This window comes from Oncorhynchus kisutch, linkage group LG8 (assembly GCF_002021735.2).
Source record: "Oncorhynchus kisutch isolate 150728-3 linkage group LG8, Okis_V2, whole genome shotgun sequence".
Taxonomy (NCBI): domain Eukaryota; kingdom Metazoa; phylum Chordata; class Actinopteri; order Salmoniformes; family Salmonidae; genus Oncorhynchus; species Oncorhynchus kisutch.
In genome coordinates this window covers 20582936-20599262 of record NC_034181.2, presented here as the reverse complement: position 1 = coordinate 20599262, position 16327 = coordinate 20582936, and the positions used below count along the sequence as shown (strand labels likewise).

The window sequence follows — 16327 nt, the reverse complement described above, 5'->3', positions numbered from 1 at the left end:
AGTCTTCAAGGTTTTCACACACTGTTGGTGGTATTTTGGCCCATTCCTCCATGCAGATCTCCTCTAGAGCAGTGATGTTTTGGGGCTGGGCAACACGGACTTTCAACTCCCTCCAAAGATTTTCTATGGGGTTGAGATCTGGAGACTGGCTAGGCTACTCCAGGACCTTGAAATGCTTCTTACGAAGCCACTCCTTCGTTGCCCGGGCTGTGTGTTTGGGATCTTTGTCATGCTGAAAGACCCAGCAGCGTTTCGTCTTCAATGCCCTTGCTGATGGAAGGAGGTTTTCACTCAAAATCTGACGATACATGGCCCCATTCATTCTTTCCTTTACACGGATCAGTCGTCCTGGTCCCTTTGCAGAAAAACAGCCCCAAGCATGATATTCTACCCCCATGCTTCACAGTAGGTATGGTGTTCTTTGGATGCAACTCAGCATTCTTTGTCCTCCAAACACGACGAGTTGAGTTTTTACCAAAAAGTTATATTTTGGTTTCATCTGACCATATGACATTCTCCCAATCTTCTTCTGGATCATCCAAATGCTCTCTAGCAAACTTCAGACGGGCCTGGACATGTACTGGCTTAAGCAGGGGGACACGTCTGGCACTGCAGGATTTGAGTCCCTGGCGGCGTAGTGTGTTACTGATGGTAGGCTTTGTTACTTTGGTCCCAGCTCTCTGCAGGTCATTCACTAGGTCCCCCCGTGTGGTTCTGGGATTTTTGCTCACCGTTCTTGTGATCATTTTGATCCCACGGAGTGAGATCTTGCGTGGAACCCGAGATCGAGGGAGATTATCAGTGGTCTTGTATGTCTTCCATTTCCTAATAATTGCTCCCACAGTTGATTTCTTCAAACCAAGCTGCTTACCTATTGCAGATTGTCTTGCCAGCCTGGTGCAGGTCTACAATTTTGTTTCTGGTGTCCTTTGACAGCTCTTTGGTCTTGGCCATAGTGGAGTTTGGAGTGTGACTGTTTGAGGTTGTGGACAGGTGTCTTTTATACTGATAACAAGTTCAAACAGGTGCCATTAATACAGGTAACGAGTGGAGGACAGAGGAGCCTCTTAAAGAAGAAGTTACAGGTCTGTGAGAGCCAGAAATCTTGCTTGTTTGTAGGTGACCAAATACTTATTTTCCACCATAATTTGCAAATAAATTCATAAAAAATCCTACAATGTGATTTTCTGGATTTTTTTTCTTCTCATTTCGTCTGTCATAGTTGAAGTGTACCTGTGATGAAAATTACAGGCCTCATCTTAAGTGGGAGAACTTGCACAATTGGTGGCTGACTAAATACTTTACAACAATACTGAATGAACAATGAACACTTCTATTTTAACTTCATATAATACATAAAATCTATTTAGTCTCAAATAAATAATGAAACATGCTCAATTTGGTTTAAATAATGCAAAAACAGTGTTTGAGAAGAAAGTAAAAGTGCAATATGTGCCATGTAAGAAAAAAAAAAAAAAAGCTAAAGTTCCTTGCTCAGAACATGAGAAAGCTGGTGGTTCAATATTTCCAGTTAAGTTTTAGGTTGTAGTTATTATAGGAATTAAGACGCGGCAACTATTTCTCTCTATACCATTTGTATTTCATATACCTTTGACTATTGGATGTTCTAATAGACACTAGTATTGCCAGCCTAATTTCAGTAGTTGATAGGCTTGAAGTCATAAACAGCGCTGTGAAGCAAGCATTGCTAAGAGCTGCTGGCAAGTTTGAATGAATGTTTACGAGCCTGCTGCAGCCTACCACCGCTCAGTCAGACTGCTATATCAAATCATAGACTTAATTATAATGTAATAAACACAGAAATACAAGCCGTTGGTCATTTAATATGGTCAAATCCAGAAACTATCATTTCGAAAACAAAACGCTTATTCTTTCAGCGAAATACAGAACCGTTCCTTATTTTACAGAACGGGCAGCAACCCTAAGTCTAAATATTGCTGTTCCATTGCACAACCTTCAATGTTATGTCATAATTATGTTAAATTCTGCCAAATTAGTTAGCAACGAGCCAGGCGGCCCAAACTGTTGCATATACCCTGACCCTCTGCAATGAACGAGAAGTGACACAATGTCCCTAGTTAATGCTAACATGAATTTCTTAACTAAATATGCAGGTTTAAAAAATATATACTTGTGTGTATTGATTTTAAGAAAGGCATTGATGTTTATGGTTAGGTACATTTCGTGCAACGATTGTGCTTTTTTCACGAATGTGCTTTTGTTAAATCATCCCGTTTGGCGAAGTAGGCTGCGATTCGATGATAAATTAACAGGCACCGCATTGATTATATGCAACGCAGGACAAGCTAGTTCACCTAGTAATATCATCAACCATGTGTAGTTAACTAGTGATTTATGTGAAGATTGGTTGTTTTTTATAAGTTAAGTTTGATGCTAGCTAGGAACTTACCTTGGCTCCTTGCTGTACTCGCGTAACAGGTGGTCAGCCTGCCACGCAGTTTCCTCGTGGAATGCAATGTAATCGGCGTCCAAAAATGCCGATTACCAATTGTTATGAAAACTTGAAATCGGCCCTAATTAATCGGTCGACCTCTAGTCTGAGTAGGAGTGCTGCTCTAGGATCAGGTTCCCCTTTCAATATAACCTTATGTATTTCTCATTGCCAAACATCTAAGTGTAATGAGTTGAAATGGTTCAGAATAAAACTCTCAACTTTGACTGACTAACAAACAAATATGCCCCAGGAGAGAACTTATTTCTGTAATGAACCAGTGCCACCTTGAGGCCAATGATTGTCTCCGTAGAGAGAAATCAAATGCAAGTCATTAATAACAAAGTCCCTGGGGCCTATGTTTAAGGGGTTTCAATAGAAATGGGCCCTAACTGCCCAGGGGCTTCACTGGCAGATTTCTTTACGCAAATGTATAAAGAACTTTATATGCCTATGTATTTCCTGAAATTAAAAAAGTACTTTTTTAGGGGGTAGGCCTCTATAACATTGTCACTAACCCAGTATTTTCTGTTGGGCCATTGTGTGTCTGGTATATTTTCAACTGTACAATACAATCACTGAATGGTGTTTCAGCCAACAAAACTATTTTAAATGTTTCGTTTTCTTCATGTCAGCTACCTCTGTGATTGTGAGTGGACTTGTTGTTCCAAGGCGCATGCTGAGCAGATGCGTAGCTGGTATTTCCTATCCTTCTTTCCAAAAAAGATAGGAATCTACACTGGAATTTGGTGGGTTGGCTATGTTATAAAACAGCCAGGCCACACAGAAAATACAAAATGAAAGCATACTGGTAGTTTCTGATGTAAAAATTCTATAGCTCCAGTGTAAGTTCATTCGGTTGGCTTTTTCCCCCCTCATTCTCTACCAGCCCAAATGTTTTTTTCAAATATTTCACTTCAAATAACCTTATTTTGTGATGTATTTCACCATACTGTAACTTAGTATCAAGGTTAGACTTCAACCGGCAGCTTTGACAAAAATGTACCTTCACGGGATTGGAACTATTATGTGTAAACATTTCTCTTTATTGTAGACAAGGCCAAAACATGATGAAATGGTATTTAAGTTTTTGTTTTGTTCCAATTCCTGCACTTATTGTAACTTTTTTAGTTGTGCATTTTGTGAGAGAGAATACCAATTCCAGTTGCAAAAGACTAACAGCAATGCAGATCAAATGTCTTGAAAGATATAATAGTTTTCAAAGATTATAAAATGACTATGTAAAACATGTATTTTACTAAATTCTTCTCTATAATGGGAGGAAAGATGATTACCCCCCCCTCCCAAAAAAAGCAAACAAAGCATTTTCTTTTATAAATTGTTTCTAAAGGTGTATGCTTATCTATCATTTGCCTATTTTATTTTGTCAGATTTATATTCAAATATGAAATAAAATGTAATTATAAGCAAATGATCTGCTCTTGTATGGTTTATTCTTGGGCACAAGATTTAGTAAATGGTTTGTTTCGACATGACTGATCTGGGATGAGTATCAGCTGCATCTTCTCAGAAAAATCAGTTGGATGGCTTGGCAGACTACCCACTGAAAATGTCAATTTAATCAATATTGCATAAGTTCACTCAACTCTTTATTGCATTGTAGCTACCAAGAGTCACCCTTGTACGTCAGACCACTTGGCACGGTTGAAGAGGCTGGGTCTGACAACTACAGGCAAATCAACGTTAGGTCTTCCCTTGAGCCCAGAACATCAACTCCTCGAAAATTACTGCTCCTCTCCTCTAGCCTTGTGAAACCAGACTAACTGCAATGTGTGATATTGCAAGATCACTCAGGTTTTGAGGCTACCTTCCCTAAATAATTTGACTTATGTTCTCTACAAGACATCCCTTTGAAATATGGCAGAACAATTAACCCTGCCTTGAAATAGTTGAGTACCGTTAGCATTTCAGAGCAACTGTCTATTTTCAGGACTCAATCACAGGAGTCAACAGTTAGAGGTTATTTTGTCATATGCTTACGAATGGACATGAATCATAAACCAGTTTGGCCAACCAGACCAACATGCTTTATAACAACCCATGGGACTTTGTGTGCAAAAAAAGCTGGATCATTATCTTCTTTGGGGTAAATATAACATGACTATCAAACGTTTTAATATTTGAGGAAATGAGATTGAGTGGTTTACAGTTCGGCTCAAGAGGACCTGAGAAAAACCACCGCTGTGAGATTGGTCCTTAATCTATACTGAATACAAATATAAATGCAACATGTAAAGTGTTGGTCCCATGTGATGAAACAAAAGATTCCCTAAATGTTCCATACGCACAAAATGCTTATTTCCGTCAAAGTTTGCACAAATCTATTTACAGTGCATTCGGAAAGTATACAGACCCCTTGACTTTTTCCACTTGTTACGTTATAGCCTTATTCTAAAATTGATTACATTTTTTATTTAATCAATCTGCACACAGTACCCTATAATGACAAAGCAAAAACAGGTTGAGACGTTTTTGCAAACTTGTGACCTTATACCTTATTTACGTAAGCATTCAGACCCTTTGCTCTGAGACTTCAAATTGAGATCAGGTGCATCCTGTTTCTACAACTTGATTGGAGTCCACCTGTAGTAAATTAAAATGATTGGACATGATTTGGAAAGGCACACAAAATCAAATCAAATGTCACATGCGCTGAATACAATAGGTGTAGACCTTACAGTGAAATGCTTAATTACGAGCCCTTCACCACAATGCAGTTTAAAATAAATAAATGAATAAGAAATAAAAGCAACCAGTAATTAAAGAGCAGCAGTAAAATAACACTAGCGAGACTACATACAGGGGGGGTACCGGTACAGAGTCAATGTGTGGGGGCGCCAGTTAGTTGAGGTAATATGTACATGTAGGTAGAGTTATTAAAGTGACTATGCATAGATGACAACAACTGAGAGTAGGTGTAAAGGAGGGGGAGGGGGGGGGCAATGCAAATAGTCTGGGTGGACATTTGATTAGATGTTCAGGAGTCTTATGGCTTGTGGGTAGAAGCTGTTTCAAAGCCTCTTGGACCAAGACTTGGCGCTCCGGTACCGCTTGCCGTGCGTTAGCAGAGAGAACAGTCTACGACTAGGCTGGCTGGAGTCTTTGACAATTTTTAGGGCCTTCCTCTGACACTGCCTGGTGTAGAGGTCCTCGATGGCAGGAAGCTTGGCATCAGTGATGTACTGGGCCGTACGCACTACCCTCTGTAGTGCCTGGCGGTCAGATGCTGAGCAGTTGCCATACCAGGTAGTGGTGCAACCAGTCACGATGCTCTCGATGGTGCAGCTGTAGAACCTTTTGAGGATCTGAGGACCCATGCTACACCTGTCTATGTAAGGTCCCACAGTTGACAGTGCATGTCAGAGCAAAAGCCAAGCCATGAGGTCGAAGAAATTGTCTGTAGAGCTCTGAGACAGGCTTGTGTCGAGGCACAGATCTGGGGAAGTGTACCAAAAACTTTCTGCAGCATTGAAGGTCCCCAAGAACACAGTGGCCTCCATCATTCTTAAATGGAAGAAGTTTGGAACCATCAAGACTCTTCCTAGAAAATCAAATCAAATTTATTTGTCACATACACATGGTTAGCAGATGTTAATGCAAGTGTAGCGAAATGCTTGTGCTTCTAGTTCCGACAATGCAGTAATAACCAACGAGTAATCTAACCTAACAATTCCAAAACTACTACCTTATACACACAAGTGTAAAGGGATAAAGAAAATGTACATGGGCGCCTCGCCGAACTGAGCAATCGGGGGAGAAAGGCCTTGGTCAGTGAGGTGACCAAGAACCTGATGGTCACTCTGACAGAGCTCCAGAGTTCCTCTGTGGAGATGGTTGTGCTTCTGGAAGTTTCTCCCATCTCTGCAGCACTCTACCAATCAGGCATTTTATGGTAGAGTGGCCAGACTGAAGCCACTCCTCAGTAAAATGCACATGACATCCCGCTTGGAGTTTGCCGAAAGGAACCTAAAGGTCTGTCAGACCATGAGAAACAAGATTATCTGGTCTGATTAAACCAAGATTGAACTCTTTGGCCTGAATGCCAAGCATCACATCTGGCTGAAACCTGGCACCATCCCTACGGTGAAGCATGGTGGTGGCAGCATCATGCTGTGGGGATGTTTTTCAGCGGCAGAGACTGGGAGACTTGTCAGGATTGAGGGAAAGATGAACGGAGCAAAGTACAGAGAGATTCTTGATGAAAACCTGCTCCAGAGTGCTCAGGACCTCAGATTGGTGTGAAGGTTCACCTTCCAACAGGACAACGCAGGAGTGGCTTTGGGACAAATCTCTGAGTGGCCAGCCAGACTTGAACCTGATCGAACATCACTGGAGACCTGGAAATAGCTTTGCAGCGATGCTCCCCATCCAACCTGACAGAGCTTGAGAGGATCTGCAGAGAAGAAATGGGAGAAGCTCCCCAAATACAGGTTTCCCAAGCTTGTAGCGTCATACCCAAGAAAACTTGAGGCTGTAAACGCTGCCAAAGGTGCTTCAACAAAGGGTCTGAATAGTTGTGCAAATGTGATATTTCACCTTTTGTATTTTTTATTAATTTGCAAACATTTCTAAAAACCTGTTTTTGCTTTGTCATTATGGAGTATTGTGTTTATATTGATGAGTGGAAAAAACAATTACAGCCTTATTCTAAATTGGATGAATCAAAATGTGGAAAATGTTGAGGGTTCTGAATACTTCCCGAATGCACTGTACATCCCTATTAGTGAGTTTCTCCTTTACCAAGATAATCCATCCACCTGACAGGTGTGGCATAATCAAGAAGCTGATTAAACAGCATGATAATTACACAGGTGCACCTTAATGCTGGGGACGATAAAAGGCCACTCTAAAATGTGCAGTTTTGTCACATAATATAGTGTCACAGATGTCTCAAGTTCTGAGGGAGCGTGCAATTGGCATGCTGACTGCAGGAATGTCCACCAGAGCTGTTGCCAGATAATGTAATGTTAATTTCTTTACCGTAAACCTCCTCCAACACTGTTTTAGAGGATTTAGAAGTATGTCCAACCGGCCTCACAACCGCAGACCACATGTAACCATGCCAGCCCAGGACCTCCACATCTGGCTTCTTCACCTGCGGGATTGCCTGAGACCAGCCAACAGAAGAATTTCTGCACAGTCAGAACCCGTCTCAGTGAAGCTCATCTGTGCGCTCATCGTCCTGACCTGACTGCAGTTCGTCATTGTAACCGACTTCAGTGGGGAAATGCTCATCTTTGATGGCCACTGGAGAAGTGTGTTTTAACAAATGAATCCCGGTTTAAACTGTACCTGGCAGATGGCGGACAGCATTTATTTGAGCGAGCGGCTTGCTGATGTCAACTTTGTGAACAGAGAGCCCCGTGGTGGTGGGGTTATGGTATGGACAGGCATAAGCTATTTTGTTGATGGCAATTTTTGTTGATGGCAATTTGAATGCCGCCATTACCTCGTATTTCAGCTGGATAATGCACGGCCCCAAGTCTCAACGATCTCTACACAGTTGCTGTAAGCTGAAAATGTCCTAGTTCTTCCATGGTCTGCATACTCACCAGACGTCACCCATTGAGCATGTTTGGGATGAACTGGATCGACATGTACGCAGCATGTTCCAGTTCCCGCCAACATCAAGCAACTTCGCACAGCCATTGAAGAGTGGGACAACATTCCACAGGCCACAATCAACAGCCTAATCAACTATATGCGAAGGAGACGTGTCGTGCTGCATGAGGCAAATAGTGGTTACACCAGAAACTGACTGGTTTTCTGATCCACCCCACTATTTTTCTTTACGGTATCTTACCAAAAGATGCCGGTCTGTTTTTCAATCATGTGAAATCCATAGATTAGGGCCTAATATATTTATTTCAATTGACTGATGTCCTTATATAAACTGTAACTCAGTAAAATCGTTGCATGCTGTGTTTATATTTTTGTTCAGTGTATTTTCACAGGTAGTGTGTACTGAGTGGTGTTCCTTAAGCTTTCTTCAATACCCTATACCAGGGTAGGGTGTTAAAGGCCCAATGCAGCCATTTTTATATCAAATAAGTACCTTACTGTTATAGAGGTGACATTAAAATCAACCAAAATAGTTTAAGCAAACAAGACATTTGCTAGGACTGTCTGGAAGTGGTCTGAGTGGAGAGGGGAAAACTGAAAACTAGCAGTTATTTAAATTGAGGTTTGGAACTCTTAGTTATTGGTCTATTATCCAATTTACCGCATGGTGATGTCACCATGGAAAACAAACTCCTGCCCATACAAACCTGCTGATTAGAAAGTCCTGTGTAGATTGCATTTTTAACCAGTAACACTGATAAAATAAAAACACATTTTTTGTGTGTTTCATCAGCTGTTGTTCAAAATGATACAAAACACAGGAAAACAGAATTGACTGCACTGGGCCTTTAATGATGATGCCAAAGCAAGCATCACTATACACAGATTGAATTTAAAGTCTGATAAATATTGTGAGGCCAACAAAACATATGCCATGAAAAGCCATTTAATCATCTGTTTTGGTCAATGTATTGCATCTTGGGGAAAAGGAAGAAATGCTATGATGTGTTAAGGCAGTGAATGTTCAAACAGACTCAACTGTCTTAGTATTCCTTTCATTGTATAATGATCATCCATAATTTGAATCACAAAATGAGTCTTTGTACAATTGACTGTATTTAAAACTGACATATTTACAGTACATACGATAAAACATAATAGCTACATAATATTATTTGCAGCTTTGGTCAATTCTTAATTCTATTGCGACCCAACGCTAGAAAGGGGAAATCAGCCATAAGCAGTGTGCTCTGAGCCGTTATGTGTACATGGCTCCATGCAGATCTTCCAGTCTGTTTTCCCTCTGTTTTCTCCTGTCCTGTAACAGACAGAAATGCTCCATTTAGTAACGGGTTGACGCTGACCAATCCTGTGTCCCAAGTGGCACCCTATTCAGTTCACTATTTATTTTGACCATGGCCCATAGACCACTGCATAGTTAATAGGGTGCCATTTGGGACACATGCCAAGTTTCAACTCTAAAAGGGAAAAGCACGTTGAATTCGATTTCGCAGGATAATGACTGATACCCTAGTTTCACACCCACCTTGTCCTTCTTGAACTCTTCATACTCTGGATTGTCGGTTGGTAGCTCGAGACGGCATAGCGGGCAAGAATTTGTCTGTGATGATAGACAGCAAGAGTTAGAGGGAATCTGCAAAGGTTATAGCCTAGTGGCTATAAGCTTTGGGCCAGTAATCGAAAGGTGACTAGGTGAAAAATCTGTTGAAGTGCCCTTGAGCAAGGCACTTAACCCCAATTGCTCCTGTAAATTGCTCTGGATAAGAGCGTCTGCTAAAAGACAAAAATGTAAATGTTATACACAGTGTAGAAACCATTATGAACTCTTTCCATGACAGATTATCCAGGTGAAAGATATGATCCCTTATTGATGTCACTTGTTAACCCCATAAGATCCACGCCCTGCTGAGATCTAAATAAGCATAATGAAACAATCCCCAAACAAATCTACCAGTTTAAACAAGAGATATGTTTTTTTGCATTGGATGCATCTCAGTCCACCCCACCACATCCGCCAGAGTCGCACTTCCGCATCTGCAGTGAAAGTTGACAAGATATAGGAGCGGTGTTTGTCAGACCATGAGACTTCCCGAAAATTGGTCTTCTCACAAAATCTGTAGCGTCAGAACGGTTAGGCAAATTATTATGACCCATCTATGGAAAGAGGAGACTCACAAAGACAGGGTGTTCTCAGTTTTGTCCTATAATCCCCACAAGCGTCTTGAGACTCGTCTGAAGTTGGAACATCCGATCTGCCAACTTCTGCCTGTAGCATCCTAACAGTATACACACTAATATGACCCCTCTGTGGAAAGGTGAGACTGGCATGAACATGTCTGTTGTTTTGCGCTAGGACACCCTCACAAGACTTGTCTGACGGTCCCAGTTGATATAAAAAAAAAATATAAAAAAAAATGGAAGTACACTATACGATGCAATCGGAATGTATTCAGACCCCTTCCCCTTTCCCACATTTTGTTAGGTTACAGCCTTAATCTAAAACAAAAATGCTGCAAATTATTTTTTTAAATAACACTGAAATATGACATACATAAGTATTCAGACCCTTTGCTACGAGACTCAAAATTGAGCTCAGGTGCATCCTGTTTCCATTGATTCCTATAACTTGATTGGAGTACAACTGTGGTAAATTAAATTGATTGGACATGATTTAGAAAGGCACACCTGTCTATATAAGGTCCCACATTAGACAGTGCATGTCAGAGCAAAAACCAAGCCATGAGGTCGAAGAAATTGTCCGTAGAGCTCCAAGAAAGGATTGTGGCACGGCACAGATCTGGGGAAGGGTACCAAAACATTTCTGCAGAATTGAAGGTCCAAGAACAGTGGCTTCCATCATTCTTAAATGGAAGAAGTTTGGAATCACCAAGACTTCCTAAAGCTGTCCGCCCAGCCAAACTGAGCAATCGGGGGAGAAGGGTCTTGGTCAGTGAGGTGACCAAGAACCTGATGGTCACTAACAGAGCTCCTCTGTGGAGAAGGGAGAACCTTCCAGAAGGACAACCATCTCTGCAGCACTCCACCAATCAGGCCTTTATGGTAGAGTGGCCAGACAGAAGCCACTCCTCAGTAAAAGGCAAATGACAGCCCGCTTGGAGTTTGCCAAAAGGCTGCTAATGACTCAGACCATGAGAAACAAGATTCTTTGGTCTGATGAAACCAAGATTGAACTCTTTGGCCTGAATTCCAAGCCCCACGTATGGAAGAAAACTGGCACCATCCCTACGGTGAAGCATGGTGGTGGCAGCATCATGCTGTGGGGATGTTTTTCAGCGGCAGGGACCGGGACTCAAATGGAGCGAGGGAAAGATGAACGGAGCAAAGTACAGAGAGATTCTTGATTAAAACCTGCTCCAGAGTACTCAGGAGCTCAGACTGGGGCAAAGGTTCACCTTCCAAAAGGACACCATCTCTAGGACAATAGGACAATGACCCTAAGCACACAGCCAAGACAACACAGGAGTGGCTTCAAGACAAGTCTCAAAGTACTTGAGTGGCCCAGCAAGAGCCCGGACTTGAACCCGTTCAAACATCCCTAGAGAGACCTGAAAATAGCTGTGCAGCAACGCTCCCCATCCAACCTGACAGAGCTTGAGAGGATCTGCAGAGATGAATGGAAGAAACTCCCCAAAAACACAGGCTGTAAGGCTGTAGTCACTGCCAAAGGTGCTCAACTAAGTACTGATTAAAGGGTCTGAATACTTATGTAAATGTGATATATAAATAAATGTTTTTAAAAAAACACAAAAAAACATTTTGCTTTGTCATTATGGGGTATTGTGTGTAGATTGAAGGGAAAAAACAATTTCATACATTTTAGATTAAGGCTGTAATGTAACAAAATGTGGGAAAAAAATTAAGGGGTCTGAATACTTTCCGAATGCACTGTATATATGTAGACTGTTTAGTGACATAAATAAGGGGTTAAATACATAGAAATAATCATGTTTCTTGATCTTTCAGATATAGGACAGACACTTCAGAACAAACTTCCGTTAGATTTTTTTGTTGTTGGGGGGGTGACTGTTCCATGTAGTGAATCTGTTATTAAATGCATTTGTATGGGCTGTTCTTTATGTTTAGTGCACTGTGTTCAGGTAATTAGTACATTAATTTGTACATACCATCAAACCTATATGTGAAAATGTATCCGTGTGTGTGTGTGTGTGTGACTAGTCAGTGGACAAGCCCTCACCTTCCCTAACCAGGGCAGGATACAACCAGAGTGAAAGAGGTGTTTGCAGGGCATCTCCCTCACTGTCTCCTGCTCCTCAAACTCCAGCAGACACACAGGACACTTCAGCCCTTTGTCTAGATGAGGGGGGGGAGAGAGCGAGTTCAATCCCACAGTCTGAAACATCCACAGACAATTGACTACACTTGCAGACTACAGAGGAAGTCGTGCTTGCAATTATGATTTAAAATGAAATTTGGTACCACGTGAGACAGCATAGCATTTTGATAGTAGCATATAATTCCCAAATGTTTTTCACAGGTAATTAGCTAGAGGGTAGCTTATTCGTGCAGCAGGACTCACCTGCTTGCTCTGGGGATATGACAACCACAGGTAAGGTTTGGACAGCTGTTTTAGCAGCTGGGGGAGGAAGACGCTGGTCCCAGTCCGACAGGTCAAACGCTCCCGAGTCAATGTCGAGGCCCTGCATCAAAGACCTACACAGAGGTCAACAGGCAATGTAACAGTAGGTGGTGGTAAGGCACAATAACGTTGGATGCCAACCACCGATAAACCCCACCGAAGAAAAAGAACAGGCAATGTCAGCACAGATATTTCACTGGATGTATAAATGTGAAGCATCCGCTTGGCATTTCCCCTCATTACCAAATATTGTAGTGAGAAGAAGCCCAATGCCCGGCAGAAGATGGAACAAGATAGATTTTAGCCGACATTCTGCAAATTTTCTCATCAATGACATTTTTTTCTCAAAGTTCTGTTCCCTAAACTAAAATCTGTTATGAACAGAGTGGATTAAGTTTTGTAGACTTTACCCTTTGCAAAAGTTCGTGATTGGCTCTGCCTCTATTGCTTGTTCTGTACACTATGACTAATTAGTTCCCATTGGAAAAGGCAGGCTGTGGTCTATCTTGATTTAGTTATAAAACATCTTCAATGTAAGTCTCTCAGTGGCAGACAGTTAATGTAGGATATTATAAAATACAGAATGGATTGTGTTGCATCACTTGGGTTGTTAGCTAATTAGTTAGATCTTTGAATCTCACCTAGCCAGTTCCAGTAGTGCATTCTGACGGTACTGTTCTTCGGGATTCGTTGGTTCACAGTCATGCTCATCAAAATAAGAAGCCATCTTCAGAATACCAATCTGTGGAGCGTCAATCAAACTATTTTCCTTAGCCACATTAGCTAACCATGAAGCTAATTTAATGACTCTTTTTGAATTTACGAAAAAGAGATTGAGCAAAATGACACTCAAAGCCCAAGCTACCTTCCAACCTCGAGTTGATTCGATAACGTTAGCAAGCTAGCTACACAGTTAGCTAGTTAGCTAATTCATTTAGCTAACCCCTATACTGCTCAACCGCTCTCTCATTGAGCTGTTTTAGCCAACTTGTCGAATACACAGAAATGTCCGTGAATACACGGTGCTATACTGCGACATCAAATTAAAGTCACACAAAAGTTGACTTACATTACCTGTGTTTTGTCATAACCTGAAATGTGCAGCAACTAGCCAGCTAGCTACACCACACTGTCTACCGGGTATGACAATGCACCATCACGTGACTTTTATCCGTCCTATCACACATTATGTGTGGGTGGGTGGGGTTTAGGATCTCTTTCTCTCGATTCAATTCAAAGGGCTTTATTGGCATGGGAGACATGTTTACATCGTCAAAGCAAGTCAAATATATAATAAATAAAAGTGAAATAAAACAATACAAAATTAACAGTAAACATTACACACACAAAAGTTCCAAAGGATTAGAGACATATCAAATGTCATATTATGGCTATGTACATTGTAACGACGTGCAAATAGTTACAGTAAAAAAGGGAAAATACATAAACATAAATATGGGTTGTATTTACAATGGTGTTTGTGCTTCACCGTTTTCCCTTTTCTTGTGGCAACAGGTCACAAATCGTGTTGCTGTGATGTCACACTGTGGTATTTCAAATCAAATCAAATCAAATTTTATTTGTCACATACACATGGTTAGCAGATGTTAATGCGAGTGTAGCGAAATGCTTGTGCTTCTAGTTCCGACAATGCAGTAATAACGAACAAGTAATCTAACTAACAATTCCAAAAAAACTACTGTCTTATACACAGTGTAAGGGGATAAAGAATATGTACATAAGGATATATGAATGAGTGATGGTACAGAGCAGCATAGGCAAGATACAGTAGATGATATCGAGTACAGTATATACATATGAGATGAGTATGTAAACCAAGTGGCGTAGTTAAAGTGGCTAGTGATACATGTATTACATAAGGATGCAGTCGATGATATAGAGTACAGTATCTACGTATGCATATGAGATGAATAATGTAGGGTAAGTAACATTATATAAGGTAGCATTGTTTAAAGTGGCTAGTGATATATTTACATCATTTCCCATCAATTCCCATGATTAAAGTGGCTGGAGTAGAGTCAGTGTCATTGACAGTGTGTTGGCAGTAGCCACTCAATGTTAGTGGTGGCTGTTTAACAGTCTGATGGCCTTGAGATAGAAGCTGTTTTTCAGTCTCTCGGTCCCAGCTTTGATGCACCTGTACTGACCTCGCCTTCTGGATGATAGCGGGGTGAACAGGCAGTGGCTCGGGTGGTTGATGTCCTTGATGATCTTTATGGCCTTCCTGTAGCATCGGGTGGTGTAGGTGTCCTGGAGGGCAGGTAGTTTGCCCCCGGTGATTCGTTGTGCAGACCTCACTACCCTCTGGAGAGCCTTACGGTTGAGGGCGGTGCAGTTGCCATACCAGGCGGTGATACAGCCCGCCAGGATGCTCTCGATTGTGCATCTGTAGAAGTTTGTGAGTGCTTTTGGTGACAAGCCGAATTTCTTCAGCCTCCTGAGGTTGAAGAGGCGCTGCTGCGCCTTCCTCACGATGCTGTCTGTGTGAGTGGACCAATTCAGTTTGTCTGTGATGTGTATGCCGAGGAACTTAAAACTTGCTACCCTCTCCACTACTGTTCCATCGATGTGGATGGGGGGGTGTTCCCTCTGCTGTTTCCTGAAGTCCACAATCATCTCCTTAGTTTTGTTGACGTTGAGTGTGAGGTTATTTTCCTGACACCACACTCCGAGGGCCCTCACCTCCTCCCTGTAGGCCGTCTCGTCGTTATTGGTAATCAAGCCTACCACTGTTGTGTCGTCCGCAAACTTGATGATTGAGTTGGAGGCGTGCATGGCCACGCAGTCGTGGGTGAACAGGGAGTACAGGAGAGGGCTCAGAACGCACCCTTGTGGGGCCCCAGTGTTGAGGATCAGCGGGGAGGAGATGTTGTTGCCTACCCTCACCACCTGGGGGCGGCCCGTCAGGAAGTCCAGTACCCAGTTGCACAGGGCGGGGTCGAGACCCAGGGTCTCGAGCTTGATGACGAGCTTGGAGGGTACTATGGTGTTGAATGCCGAGCTGTAGTCGATGAACAGCATTCTCACATAGAAATTCCTCTTGTCCAGATGGGTTAGGGCAGTGTGCAGTGTGGTTGAGATTGCATCATCTGTGGACCTATTTGGGCGGTAAGCAAATTGGAGTGGGTCAAGGGTGTCAGGTAGGGTGGAGGTGATATGGTCCTTGACTAGTCTCTCAAAGCACTTCATGATGACGGATGTGAGTGCTACGGGGCGGTAGTCGTTTAGCTCAGTTACCTTAGCTTTCTTGGGAACAGGAACAATGGTGGCCCTCTTGAAGCATGTGGGAACAGCAGACTGGTATAGGGATTGATTGAATATGTCCGTAAACACACCGGCCAGCTGGTCTGCGCATGCTCTGAGGGCGCGGCTGGGGATGCCGTCTGGGCCTGCAGCCTTGCGAGGGTTGACACGTCTAAATGTCTTACTCACTTCGGCTGCAGTGAAGGAGAGACCGCATGTTTTCGTTGCAGGCCGTGTCAGTGGCACTGTATTGTCCTAAAAGCGGGCAAAAAAGTTATTTAGTCTGCCTGGGAGCAAGACATCCTGGTCCGTGACTGGGCTGGGTTTCTTCCTGTAGTCCGTGATTGACTGTAGACCCTGCCACATGC

General features: G+C 42.3%; 1 protein-coding gene across 2 annotated transcripts; it reads right to left on the bottom strand.

Annotated features, from left to right (window-relative positions):
* Positions 1-8882: 8882 nt before the first annotated feature.
* On the bottom strand, positions 8883-13911 carry rnf181 (ring finger protein 181). 2 transcript variants are annotated; one of them, XM_020490327.1, is made up of 6 exons: positions 13770-13911; positions 13337-13437; positions 12636-12769; positions 12294-12409; positions 9603-9677; positions 8883-9374 (listed from the first exon to the last, which is right to left on the bottom strand). In XM_020490327.1, exons 2-6 carry the CDS (start codon positions 13420-13422, stop codon positions 9315-9317), a joined length of 471 nt encoding a protein of 156 aa, XP_020345916.1. In that variant the 5' UTR covers positions 13423-13437; positions 13770-13911; the 3' UTR covers positions 8883-9314. The 2 variants fall into 2 exon arrangements, with proteins under 2 accessions (XP_020345916.1, XP_020345917.1); XM_020490328.2 differs by having other exon boundaries at positions 13765-13893.
* Positions 13912-16327: the final 2416 nt, after the last annotated feature.